Source organism: Rattus rattus, chromosome 2 (assembly GCF_011064425.1).
Source record: "Rattus rattus isolate New Zealand chromosome 2, Rrattus_CSIRO_v1, whole genome shotgun sequence".
NCBI classification, from domain to species: Eukaryota; Metazoa; Chordata; class Mammalia; order Rodentia; family Muridae; genus Rattus; species Rattus rattus.
Genome location: NC_046155.1, coordinates 190,772,518 through 190,792,203, shown reverse-complemented (window position 1 = coordinate 190,792,203; position 19,686 = coordinate 190,772,518). Strand labels below are relative to the sequence as shown.

Genomic DNA, 19,686 nt, shown 5'->3' with positions numbered 1-19,686 from the left:
TTTTGGGGAAAAGCTGATTAAGTAAATCTAACCTTTTTTCTTTATCAGAGAGAGTCTGAAATGCTTTACTGTGTTGATTCACACTTGGAATGTTGACCCTGATAACAGCGTCCTCAAATAACCTGTGAGGGGTAAATGCTCTGTCCTCACAGAGGACTCAGGATAAGCACTTGGCGAGCACACCTCACGAATTAGTTGTTTTTGTTATTATTCTCCATGAGGGGACATGTAGACAGCATCACCTAACAAATGGAGTTGGCATGGCAACAGTCGGTCTAGACTCTAGGGGTCGGGGGAGGCCACTTTGTATGGACACTGGGCTTTGGTGTTGTCATAACAATGGGTGACTCATCAGATGCCTGGTGTCATTTATAAGAAGGGCCACTAGTAGGTCTTCTCTCTTCACTGGCTCTGGAGGGAGCCCTGATGATGTCACCCACTGCTGGCCACCATCACCAGAAAGTTTCATTTACCACCTCAGCTTCCAGTCCAGGGGTGGAATTTCATCCCATAGAAACCACCTTGGAAGCTGCTACTATAGCTCACCTCACAGCATGCATTAGCACGAGAGAGCATCCCACATTTCTGTGAAGAAACTAAGATAATTTGAGTGGAATGTGGGTTTAGGAGGTTGAGAAATTTCATGTTGGACTATAGGCGCTCACAATGCCTAGCTGGTCTCAGGCTGTGCACCCTCCCAGAAGCCTTCACTGCCACCCAAGGCTACCATGCAGGAGGCCCTAGGCTGTGTACCCTCCCAGAAGCCTTCACTGCTACCCAAGACCACCATACAAAAAGCTTTAGGTTGTGCACCCTCCCAGAAGCCTTCACTGCCACCCAAGGCCACCATGAAGGAGTTCCCAGGCTGTGCACCCTCCCAGAAGCCTTCACTGCCACCCAAGGCCACCAAGCAGGAGGCCCCAGGATGTGCACCCTCCCAGAAGCCTTCACTGCTACCCAAGACTACCATACAAAAGCTTTAGGTTGTGCACCCTCCCAGAAGCCTTCACTGCCACCCACGGCCACCATGCAGGAGGCCCCAGGCTGTGCACCCTCCCAGAAGCCTTCACTGCCACCCAAGGCCACCATGCAGGAGGTCCCAGGCTGTGCACCCTCCCAGAAGCCTTCACTGCCACCCAAGGCCTCCATGCAGGAGGCCCCAGGCTGTGCACCCTCCCGGAGGCCTTCACTGCCACCCAAGGCCTCCATGCAGTGGGCCCCAGCACCACTCTGGCCCTCGCCTCAGCTCACACTCACCATTCTTTTCAATCGGCACATTGCAGCGAGGACAAGGCTTGGTGGTTTTCTTGATGGTTTCCTTGGAGGCCTCCTCCCACCGCGCTTGCTCAGCGGCTTTTTCATCCACCCAGTACGCCTGGATTGATAGAGACAAAGGAAGCTCAGATTTGAGACTTTATTATTTACTGGGATTGACGTCTGCATTCCTTGAAGTGCTGGTGTCGACACCTCTCAAAGATGAACGTGCCTTCAGGCAAGCTCCAATGTTAACTTGTTTGACAAGTGCCGGACAGCCACTGGGCATGCCTGGGCACTGTGGTTTTGGCACATGGCGTATGCTAAGAAAGATGGCAGAGAAGATTGCTCAATTTTCTAGCATAGAGCCCTCTGTTCTGAGGATTTTATGTGGTTGTAATAAGTAATATGTAGCAAGTGGTTAATCTGCAGGCAAGTGATAAACACTTTCGTGGACCTCTCCACAGACCCTTCGTCGAGCGTGCAGTGAACACATTAGCGTTTGTCTCTGAGCCCCAGAGGCACTGATGGCGGCCAGGCACGGTTATGTGAGTGTGGAGTCTGCGGTTCTACGGTCATCACGTCTCAACTCCCTCCTGCCTTTTCCTCTGCTTCCTTCTTGACCCTGGAAAATGGCTGCTACCCCAGAAGGCATGGGAGAGAGAGCAAGGGGTTGAGAGAAAGGCCCACTTTCATGAGTTGGTGACAGCAGAAATTAGGACTGTGGGCTCTTAGAGCAGCTGCCTGGGTTCAAATCCACTCAGAGGCAAGGACTCCTCATTCTCTCTGAGTCCTCTTGGATGGGAATGTAAACCATGGGGTGCTGAGGGCTGGGGGTTCTTTTGCACATGCTCCTTACAGCGAGCACGTGGCGTGTGTCGTTGGCTGATAACTTCAGTTCCTTCAGGGCCTCTAATATTGGACGCCATGACACCTTTGCTGCCGAGTTCATGTTATCAAGGACTCGATCATCTTCTTCGACTCTTAGCCACCTGCTATGGGGCGGCTGCCTTCCCCATGCCCCCAAATTCATATGTTGAACATCTAATCCTGTTGAAAACCGACTAGGACATCCTCAGCTGGAGAAGGGACTCCAGAATAGCTGATGGGAGACGGGTGCTTCATTCTGCACCTTCCTAGTCGGTCGACACCCTCACACTTTCCGCTTACTTCTAGAACTGGCTAACCCGTGTAGAGGAAGAACTGGTCATTTTTATTCTTAGTATAAAAGCGTTGTGATCTGGAACGGTATCTCAAAATGTTGCTCCAAATAGAGATGATATATATATATATATATATCTATCTCCAGGGCTACTCCGTAGCGTTGGTGGTAAGGCTGCCAACCCATGCACAGATGCTCACTAGCAAGTTCCAGTGTGAGGTACTGGGCTTGAGAGCCAAGCCCTGCTGGGGTCTGTCCCCTGTCAGCAGAGGTGAAGTAAGAAATGCTCTATGATCAGAAGCTGAGGCTTAGCAACCCCACCCCCCCGCCCCAGGGTTAGCAGTCCCCACCCCCACTTTCACAGTGAGGTTGGGTTCCTGTTGAGACCCAAGGTGAGTGGAATCTAAGTTCAAGGACCAAACCCAATTTCATTTCATAGTCTAGCCCTTTGGTTGTTAAAGTCCCCAGTCTTTGTGAGTGAAGTGCTCTGGAGGAAGCAGTATTTATTTCTAAGTTACAGCGTTTTTGTGGCTTTTGCAAGGACCTTGATGTTTCTGTTTCTGTTTTTCCAGCAGAAAGTGAGCTCTTGCAGACCAAGGTCATGCTTGAGTCATCCTTGTAATTCCAGCCCTTGGCTTGGTGCCTGGGTAATGGGAGGGGACTCAGTTTGAGCTGAGCAAGAGGCAGCCATCTGGAATAGGACCTCATGAGACATGGGAGCACAGCAGACACGCCCGTGATGGCGGTGGTTGGTGCCAAGGTGAGACCGGCCAAGGACTGGTCACTGGTGTCCTTTCTGTTAACCTCTGCGTGTGCTAAGGTCCTCATCCTGAAGGGTATAGGGACGTCTGTGATTTGCGAGAGCTTTTTTAGGTAGAGTTGAGCAGCGCTAGCTTGACTGCTGAACCCCAGGTCACTGCAAGCTTCCTTTAGCTCTGGCACATCCTGGAGATCGGAGCCCGGTGATGAAGCCGTGGCTGACGAGGATGGTTTTAAGATCTGGTACTCGACGCGCATCTTAACTTTAACAATCATTTCAACCTTAATATGCGTGTCTTCAGTCCGTCCGAGGCACGTGTGGTCCTAAGGCCTGGTGATTTGAGTAGCTGTTCTTCACGGTCAACTCGACCGGCTTTAGAATCACCTAGGAGATTTACCTCCCAGTATTCACCCAAGGGCGTTTCTATAGAGGGTTAGCTGAGGAAGGCGGGCCCAGGCTGAATGTGAATATCATCCCATGAGTCCGGGGCCTGGACTGGGCAGAGACGGAGAAAGGAGAAAGGAAGCTGATGGGGAACTTTACCCCTTCAGACTGAACAAATTAAATCCACCCTTAGTTGTTTTCATCTGGGGATCTTGGAGACAGCATGACCTGTTTCCCAAAGTAGGTGGTTTTGTACGTGTGTCAACTTTACATATTATGGTATAAAAATTAAGCTATCTATGCAGTTTCATAATAATATATGTGACTGGCTATAGATATATGAACTTAAGGTCTCTAACGAAGCCACATTGATAGGTAAAGATTATGCAGGTTGAATAGCTAACCCGAACCTTTTTAGATGATAAAGAGACAGAATATCGCAGATCCATAGCCACAGTGATCTTAGGCTGTTGTCAGTCCTCTTAATAACCAGTTATTACTGGCCTCTGTATCTGACCCGACTTTATGAGTATTTAATTGTGATGGCTAAAGAAAACTCCTTCTTGTGCTACATACCCATTCTAAATTTCTAAAAGGCAAATTCCTGGCAGTTCTGACTCCCAGCCCCCTCCCCAGGATTGTAAATACCACGTAACCACGTGTGAGAGAATTACCGGTTGTTCCAGCTTTTGTAAACCTGCTTGTTGGTATGCAGCAGGGAGTGGGTGGGTCAGCTCCTTACTAGCTGAGCCCAGTGACACAGGGTCTCACTCAGCTGGGCATTCCAGAATTTGTGCCCACCTTCCTCTCTGCACAGCAGGCCTTCACTATGGCTGTGGTCCTGCTGGTAGTAATTAATAAATTCACTTAATTATAATTTGAATTGAGTCTGCAGCCTTTTCCCTGTAGATTCGAACTCCGAATGATAGAACCTTTGGAATGTATTCTTAGCAGAGGCTTCCACCAAGCCCAGAGCTAAGCATGTTGTAAGAGAGCATTTGAATATGGTAACAGAGACCTCCCACTTCAATATTACCCGCCGACCTGAGCTCTCCTACCAACGTACCCGGTAAATGAACTGGATCATCACATATTTTCTTTCTCTTGTTTTTGAGACAGGGTCTCACATAGTCTACATTGGCTTCGAACTCACTACGTAGCTGACTCTGGCCTTGTACCCCTGACCTTCCTGCCTCCACCTCCCCAGTACTGGGATCGCTGGGGTGTACCGCCATGGCGTACTTTTGTTTTATGACTAGAAAAGTACATGCAGCCTTTTCCACAGCAGCCCAAGTCACTGAGTGCACTGAGGAGTGCCGTTCCTGGCCTTGGCTACTCATATTTGACTCAGAATAAGTTCTCTGCAATCCCCTTTAGAGTAGGAGCTGTTAAACGTTACTTGTCTTATATTATATGTACTTATCCACATTGAACAGTTTAAAATACTAAATAGTCTTGTATACATGCAAAGTCAAACTGTAATGAATCAAAACTCTTAACTTCTTATTTCTGATGTTGCTGCAAGACTGATCGATATTTAAAAAAAAAAAAGTTCCAAAATTTTTCACCACAAAAAAAAAAAAAAAAAACCAACAACAACAACAAAACCATGTCAATTATATAAAATTTGAGAAATACAGGCATGAAAACCAAGACAGGAGTTCTGTTCAGTTTCTCATGGGGAATACGCATTTCTGCTCTGTCATGACTATGCCATTTGTCTAATTCTCTCCTGCTAGAATCATAAAAGACTCAGGGGCTAGAGAAATGGCTTAGAGCACCAGAGGATCCTGGTTCGAGTCCCTGCACCCACACACAACCCTCTGTGATTTCAGTTCCAGAGGAGACAGCACTTTCTTCTGGCTACCTCAGTAACAGGCACACATGCAATGCATATGGAGGCAGAACATTCACGCACACGAAATTAAATAAGTGTAAAAAGAAATTTTAGGGCTGGAGAGATGGCTCAGTGGTTAAGAGCACCGACTGCTCTCCCAGAGGTCCTGAGTTCAATTCCCAGCAACCACATGGTGGCTTACAACCTTCTGTAAAGAAATCCAATGCCCTCTTCTGGTGTGTCTGAACCAGTATACTTGTATATAATAAATAAATACATCTTTAAAAAAAAAATTTAAACTTGCAGATAGGATGACAGATTAAAAGTTGTATCTGAGTGAGCAGATGCACAGATGGACAGACAGAGGACAAGAGCTGCTGCACCACTGGGCCGATCAGCTCGTGCCAACTTCCTGACGTGCCACATTCATTTGCTGCATACCAGGGAGCTTCTCGTGTGGATCCGGAGGTCTATTACTGTCGCCCCACCAGGGTGGAGGCCACAGCCGCCCTGCTAATCAGAGGTAACTGCCTCCCTCAGCGAACCGTTCACCGGAGCAGCCTGGGCCGCTGGAAAGCAAGCGTATAGAGCAGGTCCAAGTGGGGTAGGTGTGAGTGTGGAGCACAAAACGCAGCCAGGAAACCTGGACCTGAGGCAGTCTGCCAGAGGAAAATTGCCACCATTGCCAGGGGCGAGCTGCACAGCAGAATTCAAGCCGGCGGTGGAAGTCGGAGGCTGGTGGCACACAAAGGGGCTCACACAGGCACGTCCTCCACAACCCTTCAGAGCCCAAACCACAGGAGAGCCTGCCCCTGGAGCGGTCAACGCCCAATTCATCAGGGTCAAGTACATAACTCGCTGGGAGAGACAGGGTAGGTTCTGGAAGAGAGTAGTCTGGGTTCAGAAATCTTTCTCCCTGGAGAGACCCATGACCGGCCTTTACTACTGAGATCCACAGTTCTCCCCAGCACCCATGGAGACTGACACAAAGGGGAGGGGCACTGTGATCTCCTTGAGGAAGAGGCACTAAGAGCAGCTTGGTAGTTGATCAGTTTTTCCCTATATTTTTCTAGATTTCCTACTTTAAAAATTATTTTAATATTTAAATTAATTTAAAATTATTTACCATTAAGTATTAATTATTATATAATTATAGTATGCGATTATATTATCTTTTTGTTATTTTGTCTTTTTTTTTTCCCAGAGCTGAGGACTGAACCCAGGGCATTGTGCTTGCACCACTGAGTTAAATCCCCATCCCCTCGATTATATCATCAATTAATTATTAAATTGAAAGTAATTACTTTTAAATTCGTCACACTCCTGTACTGTGCTTGGTGAAGCATCTATGTGTTCACCTACAAATATCTTCCTTATTTTCTACCTCTACAGCCACAGCCTCCTCTCTCACTCGGTGGACATCTCTTCGTTCAAGCCCCCAACCTTTCCTCCCACATTCTTTTCTCTTTCCAAAGCAAACTGCAAAGGTAGAGGAAAACTAAGGGGACCTGGGGAGGGATAGTGAAGCTTCGCACTAGCCGAGGTCAGATGATAAAGACATTCCTCTTACGCAGAGGTATTCTCCAGTGAGCAAATTGTTTCTTTTTTGTTTCATAAATAACAGTGAGTCATGCCTGACCCGCGTGAACTACAAGAACTGCCTTTCTCTTAGGCCAGACATTTTTTTCCCTGGAAATCTTACAAACAAGGTTTTGTTTACAGTCAAAACATCTTAATGTCCCCTGCACCTCAAACGACCTGGGATTTTACTTTATCAGCTGTAATGCAAGCCAGTCTGGAACCACCCCAAGATCTCACGTAAAGAAAGAGAAAGGCTCCTTAGCCACCCTCTGAGGTGTAACTTCAGAGCCACTCTACACAGAGCGTGAGGCACCACAACAGACCTGGCTTTGGGGAAGCCCATAGGCATGCTCCCAGTGTGTGGTGTCCTTCTGCTGTCTGTCTGTCTGTCTGTCTACTAACCCCAGCACTTAACACTCCGTGAAACTTTCTTCCTGTTAAACTCAAACCCTGCTCACCCATCTTGAAGCTCTTCTGTGGTGAAGTCAAGGATCCTGACCACAGGTTCTCTGGAAGGAAATCCTCGGGTTGCTGCAGGATGTGACCGGGAGCTGTATCTGGGGCCGGCATCTCACTAGGGTTGTGTTAGTCCTGAGATTTACAGGAGAAAAACTAGTTCCACCATTTGAGACGATTCAAAGTGAGCTTTCTTAAATACTGACCAAGACGATTCTGACAAGGACGATTCCCAGGTGCTTATAGGGGCAAACCCGTAGGCCGCTGTCCTTTCCCACGTGGCTTTGCTACTTTCTAAGAAATACAATCCCCGGCATTCCAGGAAGTTACCTGATCCTTTGGCTGGTGGGGCTTACAGGTTAATTTCGTCACTACACGCTGTGCATTTGCAAGAGAGCAGGCTTGCGCACACACACACACACACACACACACACACACACACACACACACACACACTACAACCTTCTTGGGAGTACAAATGGAACTAACAGAGTTGCCTCCTATCATTCAACACCAGGATGGTGACTCATCAGAGAGGTCTCTAGACACCACGGCATACTCCCCACAAAGTAGCAGGAGACAAAATTCCTAATGAAGACGTTTCCAAAGGACTCACTTGAATGCACAGAGGTTAAGAGTGGGGAGTGGGGGAAGGGGAAAGGGGATGCGTGGGTTAAAACTGGAGGGGCATAGCCACCAACACAGATGCACAAGATATAATCGAGAGACTATTGAGACAACAAGCACACCCATCAGGATCCATGATCGACCTACATCCTCGCAGCTTCCGATAACCACAGATGAGGGTGGTAAATGCCACAGCACGTATGTGCATGCCACAGCACGTATGTGCATGCTACAGCACGTATGTGCATGCTACAGCACGTATGTGCATGCCACTGCACCTGTATACACACCACAGCACATGTATGGAGGCCAGAGGACAGCTCACAGGCGTCAGGGCTCTCTGCCCCAGCGTGGGTTCTAAGGCCTGGACTGAGGCCTCCAGGCTTGGTGACGAGCACCTTTCCCTGCCAAGCCACCTCACTGGCCTCAGTCTGACCTTTAAAAAGGATCAGAGACAGATGGAGGACCCGTATAAGCAAACAGGCGAAGTAAGGCCGTCTGTCCAGGACACAGACGAGATTTATCAAAGCGAACGCAGCCTTTAACAACTTGGAGGAGAAAATTTTAAACAATTGGTTGTCTTGAGTTAGGATTAATATCGCTGTGATAAAACACCATGACCGAAAACAAACGGGAACGGGTTTTTATTTCAGGTCACAGTTCCACGTCACTGAGGGAAGTCAGGACGAGAACTCAGATCCAGGCAGTGGTGGTGCACGCCTTTAATCCAGCACTCAGAAGACAGAGGCAGGTGGATCTCAGGGTTCCAGGCCAGCCTGGTCTACAGAGTGAGTTCCAGAATAGCCAGGGCTACCCAGGGAAACCCTGTCTCAAAAACCCAAAAAACCCAAAACAAAACAAAACAAACAAACAAACAAAGTAAACAAAAAGAATTCAAGTAAGGGAGGAACCTGGAGGCAGGAGCTGACACAGAGGCCATGGAGGAGTGCTGCTTGCTGACATAGATTGCTCAGCCTGCTCTCTTATAGAACCCAAGACCGCCTGTCTAAGGGTGGTACAGGTCCCCGTGGAATGGGGCTTCCTACATCATTACTCAATACCTCCTATGGACAGGCCTACACACTAATTTTTTTTTTAATATTACTTATTTAATGTTTATGTGCACACTATAGCTGTCTTCAGACACAGCAGAAGAGGGCATCAGATCGCATCACAGATGGTTGTGAGCCACCTTGTGTTTGCTGGGATTTGAACTCAGGACCTCTGGAAGAGCAGTCAGGGCTCTTAACAGCTGAGCCATCTCTCCAGCCCCTACACACAATCTTATGGAGGCCTTGTCTCAGTGGTCCTTCCCTCCTCTCTGATAACTCTGGGTTGTGCTGAGTTAACTTAAAACCAGCTAGCACAGCCGAAGAAAAATTCAAGTAGGAATCGTGACACTGGTAAAACAGCAAGTAAAAATTCTGGAAATGGGAGAAGAGATCCCCCAAATAACACAGCAGGGGGTTGGGGATTTAGCTCAGTGGTAGAGCGCTTGCCTAACAAGCACAAGGCCCTGGGTTCGGTCCCCAGCTCCGGAAAAAAAAAAAAAAAGAAAGAAAAAAAAAAAAAATAACACAGCAAAGCATCATTAACAAGTAAGACCGTGGTCGCACACAAAAAACAAAAAACAAAAAACAAACAAACAAACAAACAAACAAAAAACCCAGGTAAGACCGCATGGGAGAAGGAAAATCAGAGATGGAGGGCAAAGTCAGGACAGGAACATTTATGCACATATAAATAAAAACAAGTGTGGCCCAAACGTCTAAGAAATCTAGGGGATATTCCAGAGACCAAAACGTAGACAAAGGGTCTGAGGTAACATCAGAAGAAACAGACAATGCCTTCAATCACACGCGGTAGAATTTCCAAAAGCCACAGGAAGATGGCCAAACAAAACAGGTGCACAGTGCTCCACAGGCCAGGCCGGAGAAAAAGCCATCCGGACGCTACGACTATGGGTGTGGGCGGTGGAGAGGCTCTGAGGAACCGGGAGGGTAAGAGAACAGGTGTCGTGGAAGTAGACAGGGAGCTATGGGGATGAAAGGGGACGGGGCAGGGCAGGAAGGATGTGGGCGGAGTGGAGGAAGATGAAGGATCAAAAAAACAAAAACAAAAACAAAAACAAAACATCAGAGTGGAAGAAAATGCTTTAATGACACCCATTAACTTTGCATGCTGCTTAAAAACAAACAAACAAACATATATGCCACAAGCCATTCCCTGTGTCGCTTACAGATGACAGTATGCACGTGTGCGCATTTGTGTGTGGTAAGCAATCTCGGGCTTCCCCACACTCCCGTCAGCTCGCATCCCAATTGGCTTAGCTAATCACAGTGTGCAGGCACCTGGGCGGCGCTGATCGGCCTCAGAGATACTGCGATGAACCAGCTTGTGTGGAGGCTTTGTAATGAGTCTCTGACACACACCCTGGCATCGGAGGCTCTGGCTCGGGGCGTGTGCGCACATAGGCAGGCTTTATTGCCCATAGCCGGGTTAAGCCAGGTGAGCAAGGTGCTTACTATGATGAAGGGTCTGTGCTTAGCCTGAGAGATGAGCCAGCCGGAGGACTACCTTCCATAGCTGTTCTGCCAATTTACAATAATGCGCTTTGGAATTGGGGGGGATGGGGGCAGGTGAGGAGGGGCTGGGGGCGGGGGAAGAAGAAAAATATTTTTTCCTGTCAGAACATCAATTTCTGATCCTAGGATACATAGGACCTATTGGGTGTGACTGGAAGGCTGACCAAGTACTCTTGAGGACTTCCCTGCAGGGGGACCTGCCAGACTTCTGTTAGCATGACACAAACTTAACACCTGACGGGTAACAGATTACCCTTATGGCCATTTCCGTGCCAGAGTGAAGTGAGTTATTGGGTTCATCAGCGGCTCACAGGAATGTGAGGGACTAAAGATGGTTCTGACTCGGGATGGGAGAGGGACAAGGGAAGCCAAGAGCAACCCCTGCTTAGCTTCTGTTTGTGTTTTCTTTTTCTCGGACCTTGATGCCTCTTCCTTTAGAGACATGTTGAAATCTGAAGCCCCAGTAGGATGGAGTTAGGCGGGGCCTTTGAGGCAGCCCTCATGAGTGGGATGCACCCCTTCACAGAGTGGGTGCTCAGGCAGCTCTGTCGCTTTCTAGTACGTGAGAACGGAGACGACTCGGTGGTCTGTGACCTGACCGAGGGTCCTCACCAGACCCCAGCCATGCTGGAGCCCCTATTCCCAATCCCTAGGCTGGGAGGATAAACCCGCGTGGTTTATAAACCACACGGTCTCCGGCTCTTTGTCATAGAAACCCCGTCGACTATAATTTGAAGAAATTGGCTTATCAAACAAAGTAGGTATTCATCCTAGTTTTAAGTGGGCAGATGGTTTCTCTGGAATCACAAATATGGAAAGCTCTGATACTCCAGGCTCTAGGCACCACATGCCCTCCTTCTTGGGAGGCTAGGACAATGACAGGCACACGTCTCCACCACTTGCCCTCAGCTGGCTCTTGACTCGGCCTAACCTTCAGAAACTCTCCAGGACAGGCACAGATAGGGACTGCCAGACTCAGTATCTTTTCTGTCCTCACCATCATCCAATTGTTCTGCTGAATCTACCACACGCCTACCTTCTCTTTAGCAAAAGTCACCCCAAAGGTCCTGAAGGGCCCTCCTGTGCGCTCCCGTGTTATAGCCAATCTTTGTTCTTTCCACTCGATGGTCAGTAGGAGCCACAGACAGTGTGGGACCCCATTTCTGCTGTTGGTCCCATGATATTGGGGGAAGTTTTCACACACATGTTAGTAGCATGGATGAAGAATTCCCACAGATGTGGACACATCTTTGCATTGCATCCTGAACCACTTTCAGTGCCAATGTGGTATCACACGCCTTTCTTCCCAGCACTTGGGAGGCAGAGGCAGGTGAATCTCTGAGTTCGAGGCCAGCCTGGTCTACAGAGTGAGTTCTGGGACAGCCAGGGCTACAAAGAGAAACAAAAACAAAACAAAACAAACAAAAAAAAAAAAGACAGGGTTGGGGATTTAGCTCAGTGGTAAAGCGCTTGCCCAGGAAGAACAAGGCCCTGGGTTGTGTCCCCAGCTCCAAAAAAAAAAAAAAAAAAAAAAGACAAAAAACAATGAAACAAAACGAAAATCCTTCTGGAATAGCCTCAACCAGAGGCTGGGTGTTTTTAGATAATGCCAGCCCACGTGCTCACACCCTAGAGGTTCGATTCAGTGGCTCTGCACTAGGGTACACAAAGCAGCATCCTTAAACAATGCTACTTGAGTCGTGAGTGGCAAGAAGCTCGGGGTGGTGTTAGTTCTCGTCTTCAGGAGTGCACATCCCGTTTGTGTGGGGAGTAACATCGTGAGTAGGGTGATGCTCCCCTTCCCCCCAGGAACGTCCCAGTCATCAGGCTGTAAGGCAAGAACTCCTACTCTGTTGCTAGGAGTAGACAGTCCTGTGACTCAGCACCGTCCCAGATCCACACGGAATACGTAGTGTGGCTCACAGAGGGGCAGCATGACAAGACAGCTAATTAGAAGTGTGTGTGTGTGTGTGTGTGTGTGTGTGTGTGTGTGTGTGTGTTTGCGTGCACATGTATGCACAGTGGAGATAAGCTAAAATGTGAGAAATATATCCTTCTCAGGTATATATATCTTTCTGTATATGCCTCCTTCTATACAAAAATTTCTTTACAAGCACCTATATACCTATACAGGAAGAGGCAGAGTGTCCCATTAGCTCAGCAAGGCCCAGTGTCAGCACGTCAGACAACCTGTGACCCAAAAAGGGATGGATGCTTTCGTGCGCAACCCTGGGGTCAATTTGAGTGTCTGTATCATGAGGTGTGGCCAGGAGCTGCCTTGGGAGGGCCATGCCCAGCTTTCTTTCTGTTTCTTTTAAAATTATTTATTTATTTTATGTATACACTGTAGCCATCTTCAGACACACCAGAAGAGGGCATCAGATCCCACTACAGATGTTTGTGAGCCACCATGTAGCTGGTGGGAATTGAACTCAGGACCTTTGGAGGAGCAGTCAGTGCTTTTAACCACCGAGCCATCTCTCCAGCCCCCCACATGCCTGGCTTTCAAGCCTAAGGGCCACCCTTAGCTAAATGACCTTGAGCCGAAGACCTGCCCTGAGGCTCCTCACAGCCGCAGAAGTGTGATAACAACACCACTGGCCTCTGTGACTGTTGCTGGGAGGAAGTGAGAGAGAGACAGAGCTGAGCGAGGAACCAGTGTGCTCTGCCTGCAGACTGCGGCTGTATTTCCTTCTTTGGTTGTGCTGTTGACATGGTCACCCTCGTTTCTAACGTATAGAGACAGGGATATTAAGACTGGGAATTTGCAGTGATGGTAAAGACTGTTGAAGCCTTGATGGGTCTTAAGGCCACTTATAGATGCAGGTAAATCGACGCCCCACCCCACCCCACTCCACCTCACCCCCATGAAAATTTTTAAAGCAAATTAGTGGCTTTTCCAGCTCAAAGAAGTGACTAGGGAACACTGTTAATGTGTGTGTAAGCTATCAGAAGTAGTGAATCCCCACACAAGGGCTCCCTTCCATGTTTTAGAAAATTTCTTTGTGGTTCTGGGTTAGAAGATAAATTGGACAAGTTATCTTCTAATCCTAAAAGGGGTCAAAGCTGCCGAGGCATTGTTGAGATGTTTGGCATATTCCAGGAAGGTTCTCTTCCGGTGAGCGCCAGCTTTTAAATTCCACCTTCCTTACTGTAATCCAATGCCTCGCGACACTCACTTGTCAAGGAGACTGAAACTTCCCCTCTGCACAGCCCTCAGTGTGCAGAGCCAAACTGCGACTGAGGCTGCAGGCGGCTGCTGTGAGTATCTCGCCCCCTGGTGGTCAGCAGTGGAACCGCATCGTTCAGGAACGGAGCTGATCAAAAATGGTCCTGCTCAGCCTTGTTTATTTTTACAGTGCGTTCTCATTGTTTTGGAAGAACGAGTGCATGTTACATTTTGGATTAAAAAAAATCAGAGTGGGGGGATTTAGAGTTTCTGCCTGAGGACTGACGGACATAATGCTACCCTCTGTGTTCCAGATTCCCAGAAACACACTTTACAACACGATTTACAACAGCACTTTTGGTGATGAAGACAATAGCTATTCTTTCTGTATTGGTGGGACGCGTACAAAAGCCGCAGGAGAGTTGAGACTAGGGGCTACATGGGCATAATAAAATCACATCAGGGACACCCTGGGAGCCCCCGGGTCAGGGAAAGGGACCAGTCCCTGACTTAGCTATCATCAGAGATGCTCCCCCACCCTGCAGCAGATGGGAACAAACAGCCAGGCGATATGCAGAGAGCGAGAGACCTTGGAATACTCAGCCCTAAAAGGGATGTCTCCATCACCCGCCTCCCCCCTTAGTTCAGACAACTACACAGAGAAGGCGGAAAGAGTGCGGAAAGCCAGGGCTTCCGAGACCCAACAGGGCTGGTGCACACACAGACTTAGAGACAGAAGCAGCACCCACAGAGGCTGCACTGGTCTCTACCGGAATGAGTCCTAGAGCTGAGAGAAGCAGACACAGGCTCCCATTGCCTTGTCCAGAAGCTATCTCCAACTGACAAACGAGAAATCCGATCTTTTCAAGGCAGTCTCACTGGGGAAACGAACCGCTCTTAAGGGTAGGCCACCCACGCCCCGTAGTAGATAGCCACCAGAAAACCACGTCAACCACAACTTCGGTGGTTCTTTGCCTCCTAATGTTAAGTTGGGCATTAAAAACAAAACAAAACAAAACAAAAACCCAAACAACTTTACAGGTCTTTTATGTATATATTGTGACCTCGTTTTCCGTTTGTTTTTGTTTTTTAAAATGGGGTTCCTGTGTGAACTTGTGTGTCTCTGTGTCTATATATGTTTCTCAGGTTTTTTCTTTGGTTCTCTTTCTTGTTATTTTGTCCTATTCCGATCTGTTTGTTTTTTGATTTATCTGATTTTATTTTATTATCATTCTTTAGATGCCTGTTTGTTTTCTAAGACTCGACAGAGAGGGTTCAGATCTGGGTGGGAGGAGAGAGGCAGGAAGGAACTGGGAGGAGCAGGGGGAGGGGGAGACCATAATTAGAGTATGATGTGTGAAATAAAAATCTATTTTTATTCAATAAAAGGGAAAAAATTAAATCTGTCTGGCGAATGAAGTCCAAGAATGGATGGATCAGGCATGCATGCCAGGCCAAGGTAAAGGTAAGTATGTCCTCACCTCCACCCCATACAGTGGTGGATACGGGGCTCCCGGGCTGCCTACCCTCTAACACCCAGAGTATGCATTAAGGACCGCCGGACAGAGAGCTCTCGACTATCCTTGGGGCTTCATCGCCCCTCGGCCCCTCGGTGCCCCATGTTTACGTAGCCTGCTTACCTGTGCTCTGCCTGTCCTGCTTGCCCGTGTGGACTACACGCAGTCCTTTCCTTTCATCCCTGCAGCTGACTTCTTCTTTGTACTCAAGTTTGACTCTTCGGCAGCCTGCCTACAGCAGCAGTGTCTACAGCAGGCTTGAGGTTGTTATCTTATCAATACAGCAAGCTCACCACCCCACTCCAGTAACCAGAACTCCCCACGCAGCCTCTTAAACTCAGTCTGTAAGCCATGTGTATTCACGTACTCGCAGATTTCCTGCGTGCTGTGTGATGCAAGTTCCCGTTAGAAATTAAGTTTGGAACAAAAGATCTTAAACCGGGCATGGTGGCACACACCTTTCATACCAGCACTCAGGAGGCAGAGGCAGAGGCAGGGGGATGTCTGTCAGTTAGTCTACAGAGCAAGTTCAAGACAGCCAGAGCTAGACAGTGAGACCCTGTTATAAAAAAGAAAACAAAAGCCAGGCGGTGCACTCCTTTCGTTCCAGCACTGGGGAGGCAGAGGCAGGCGGGCCTCTGAGTTCCTTTGAGGTCAGCCTGATCTGCAGAGTGAGTTACAGGATAGCCATGGCTACACAGAGAAACCATGTCTTGAAGAACAAACAAGCAAACAAACAAACAACAATAAACAAATGAGTTATGGTATTATTAGGGGGCAAAATGCTGCTATTGAAACCATGGTGCCTTGTGAAGTTATTGTTACTCTGTCAATTGTGACATTGTGAAAAGTCGCATTCAGGCTTGGTTATATTCCTGGCATAGAATTAACAGCCAGGACAGGTTGGTGAGCCTCTTTATGTCTGTAGCTTAGCCCAGCTTCCCTGGAACGATGCAGCCAATGATCAGGAACACATCCGTGTAGTTGTTGTCCCACCAGCCCTGGTTTTAAGAAGTCTAGGAATAAAAGGGTAATGATAACCAAAATCCAGTTTTTAACTTTCAAACGTATACATGGGGTAAGAATCAAACTAGGGAATTTGAGTTCTGGCTTGCTGGAAACCAGCATTTCCCTTAAGGGTTTAGCGCCCTCTGGTGGCCAGAGGTGCTCTGCAGTCACTCTGAAGAGGAATGCCAGGAGGGCACACTGTATAGGAGTCTTTCTGTGTGTGTGTGTGTGTGTGTGTGTGTGTGTGTGTGTGTCTGTGTGTGTCTGTGTCTGTGTGTGTGTCTGTGTGTGTAGTGAGTAAGTGGAATGTATATGTAGAGTACATATTTGTGTAGGAGCTATGGGTGTTGTTCGCATGTGTGTGGTGTATAGAGTGGGCTGTGTGGATGATATGAGGTATGTTATGCATATTACGTGTGTGATATCAATTATTTATGTGTGTGGTATTATTAAGATCAGGCTGTGTCCTGATGTAAGCCACTCCATAGTGTTTGAAGCACTGGATCTTTAAGACTGTGCCTTGCCCTGAGAGATGTTTTACGAGCCGCTTCTGACAGCAGTTTGAGGGGAGAGTGTCACTGTACTCCTGGGTGGACTCTCAGAGACCGATATCTGTCTGGTGCCACCCGTGCGACAATCTGACTTATTCCAGGTAGTAGAAAAGTGCGGTAGCCTATACATTTAAGAGGGTGATTTGAGACTGCAGAAGCACATGGGTATATTACAGTTGGATCAAGGAAACCAGGCCCAAGAACTCACTGGACACATCAGGCCAGGGGAAGGGTGTGGGTCCCTCACCTGGAACCCACGGTTACCGGTGTCTCTGTGACAGGGGCCGCCAACTGATCAGTCACCTGACAGCCAGTGTGGACCAGCAAACAGGATTCCCATCATCCCTCTGGTTCATCTCCATGCCCACCGCCCGCTCAGCGGCCACCTGCCCAGTGCTTTTCCCTCTTCAGGACCTTGTCCAGTCACCTCCTCTTTACTTCCGCAGTGAGCTCACCTCTACAGCTCCGATTTCAACCCTGGCTCCGCGGTGGCTGCTTCTACAGCAGCCGCTTCTTCTGCAGATGGCGTATCAATACAGGATCAGTTTACACTTCTACCACCCGGCTTCAGAAAACCCTTACGCTTCCGCTGGAGCCTTTGAAACCTTTTGTACGCATTCTGTGACCGGTGTATATGTATAATATAATATCTCTCTGAAAGACCTATAGGCAGAGATATATTCATGGTGTGATGTGTGCTCTCAGTATCAGCGATCGAGGTGGGAATGAAGATCCTGTGCTGACCACTGACAGAATATCAATGGAACAGTGAAAACACAATGGTTATTTGCAAACTGCTGAGCCCGAGACCACTGTGCCTTGTGTATTTATTGTTATCCAACAAATTCTGACATTGTGGAAAGACACTAGCATTTTCCTCTCTATTTCTGAAAAAGCGTTCCCACGACAGGTCAATCCATGATATACAGAGTGCGTGTGGTATGGTATATATGTTTTGTGTAGTAGGTGGGACCTGTCCATACGATGTGCTCTATGTAGTAGAACATGTGTGCTCTGTTTGTTTGCAATGTATGTGGTACTCAGTAGTGTGTATGTGTATGACTGTGTTTGTAAGTATGTGTGCATGTACATGTGCACGTGTGCTTGTGTATGTGAATATTCATGTATGTGTGTGTATGTGTGACTGTGTGTAGTGTTTCTGTGTGCGCACGTGTGTGCATGTGTACTTGCAGTGTGTGTAATGTTTGTAAGTATGTGTGTCCATGTATGTGAGTGCACATGTATCTGTGTGTAGTGTTGGTAAACACAAAGGGAAGACCATGAATAAGAAACTAGGAGAGGGCCGGAGAGATGGATCAGCAGTTACAAGCACTGACTGCTCTTCCAGAGGTTCTGAGTTCAATCAGCAACCACATGGTGGCTCACAACCATCTGTAATGGGATCTGATGCCCTCTTCTGGTGTGTCTGAAGACAGATACAGTGTACACATACATATTAAATAAATAAATAAACAAATAAATCTTTTAAAAGAAGAAAGAAAAAGGAAACTAGGAGAAAGAACCTATCTGCAGTAGGGAGCTTTACACTTTTAGTCCATGAATCCCCACTGCTAGCCTGGGACGCAGTAGCCCAATACCATGGATTTGTATCCAGACGCCCTGTGATCCCAGCTTTGGACCAGGACTGAACTTTGACCTACCAGGACAGCCCGACTTGTAAAACCCTTATTTACATAGCAGAGACTTCATACCTGGACATTCATGTTTCCCCAAACATCTTAGAAACTTAGAGATTCAGGCGATGAGTTAAGGCATTGGCTAGAGAGTTACAGGATTCTAGCAGGGCAGGGAAACTTTGGGGATTATGAGAAGGGGGAGAGATCCCTTCACCCTGGAACTTGGTTAAAGCCTCTCAGCAGCAGGGCAGCAGGAATTCTGGGAAATTGCTGACAGCTCAAGGTCATCATTTCCTGGTCACAAACATGCAATTTTCTAGGGCGCTCACCAGAAATATCCCGGAGGCTGGATATGTACCAACTGCCCTGTGCAGCCCAGTGGCTCCGGGTTTCCTCCATCTAAGGCCTCTCTGGAGCAACCGCACTTATTCTACTTGCCAGGTGGGGGAGGGGTTCTCAAAACACCCTTTGAGATATAACCGCAAAGTCAACAAAATGGTACATGGGTTAACGCCAACACAATGATTGCTACTCTCCCTCAAAGAGCCCATGCCCACATTTAGGTAGGTCTTTTTGTGCGTTTTCTTTAAAGAGTCCGTACCCACACTCTCAGGTGTACCTTAACTTCTTTCCCAGAGCACCCCCTTTCTCTTAACCCTCATACTTAAGCCCTATATAGCAATATCTTCAATAAAATCTCCAAGTTTGCATCATCATAAACTCCCTTCTCTTGTTAGTCTTTCTGAGGCTGAACCCACAAATCCTGGTTTGGCTTGAGCTGGGGAATGCCTTGGGCTGCTGACAGTGGCAACGTGGAGCTGTGTCTGTCCCCTCACTAGCGACACTAAGACTCTTAGAGTCCAACCCCCTTTCAGGGAGCTCTGTTTTCAGAGGAGGCTTTCCCAAGTCTGCCTCAGGATGGGGACTTGAGAAAGGTGTTTGGAAAGGAGTTGACTTCTGGTTGGAGCAAGGCACAACGATTGGAGGTTTTATTCAGGCAAGATCTCAGAGGTGGGGGGAAGCCACACGACAGACCATGGTGGGGGCTTGGTGTTGTTCTTCGAATAGTCAGATTGTCCCAGCAAAAGTGATGAGGGAGCCTGCTTCTTTCTGGGCCAGCAGGCAGCTGCTAAGCATGTTAAAGTTTAATACTAATAG

At 47.9% G+C, this 19,686-nt stretch overlaps 1 protein-coding gene across 1 annotated transcript in view; it reads right to left on the bottom strand.

The window, feature by feature from the left end:
- LOC116892821 (E3 ubiquitin-protein ligase parkin) overlaps positions 1-19,686 on the bottom strand; it is a 415,671-nt gene that overhangs the window by 9,853 nt on the left and 386,132 nt on the right. Inside the window, exon 5 of the mRNA XM_032894706.1 lies at positions 1,258-1,375. Within this exon, the coding sequence (XP_032750597.1) occupies positions 1,258-1,375 (118 nt within the window). The remainder of the gene's footprint in view (positions 1-1,257; positions 1,376-19,686) is intronic.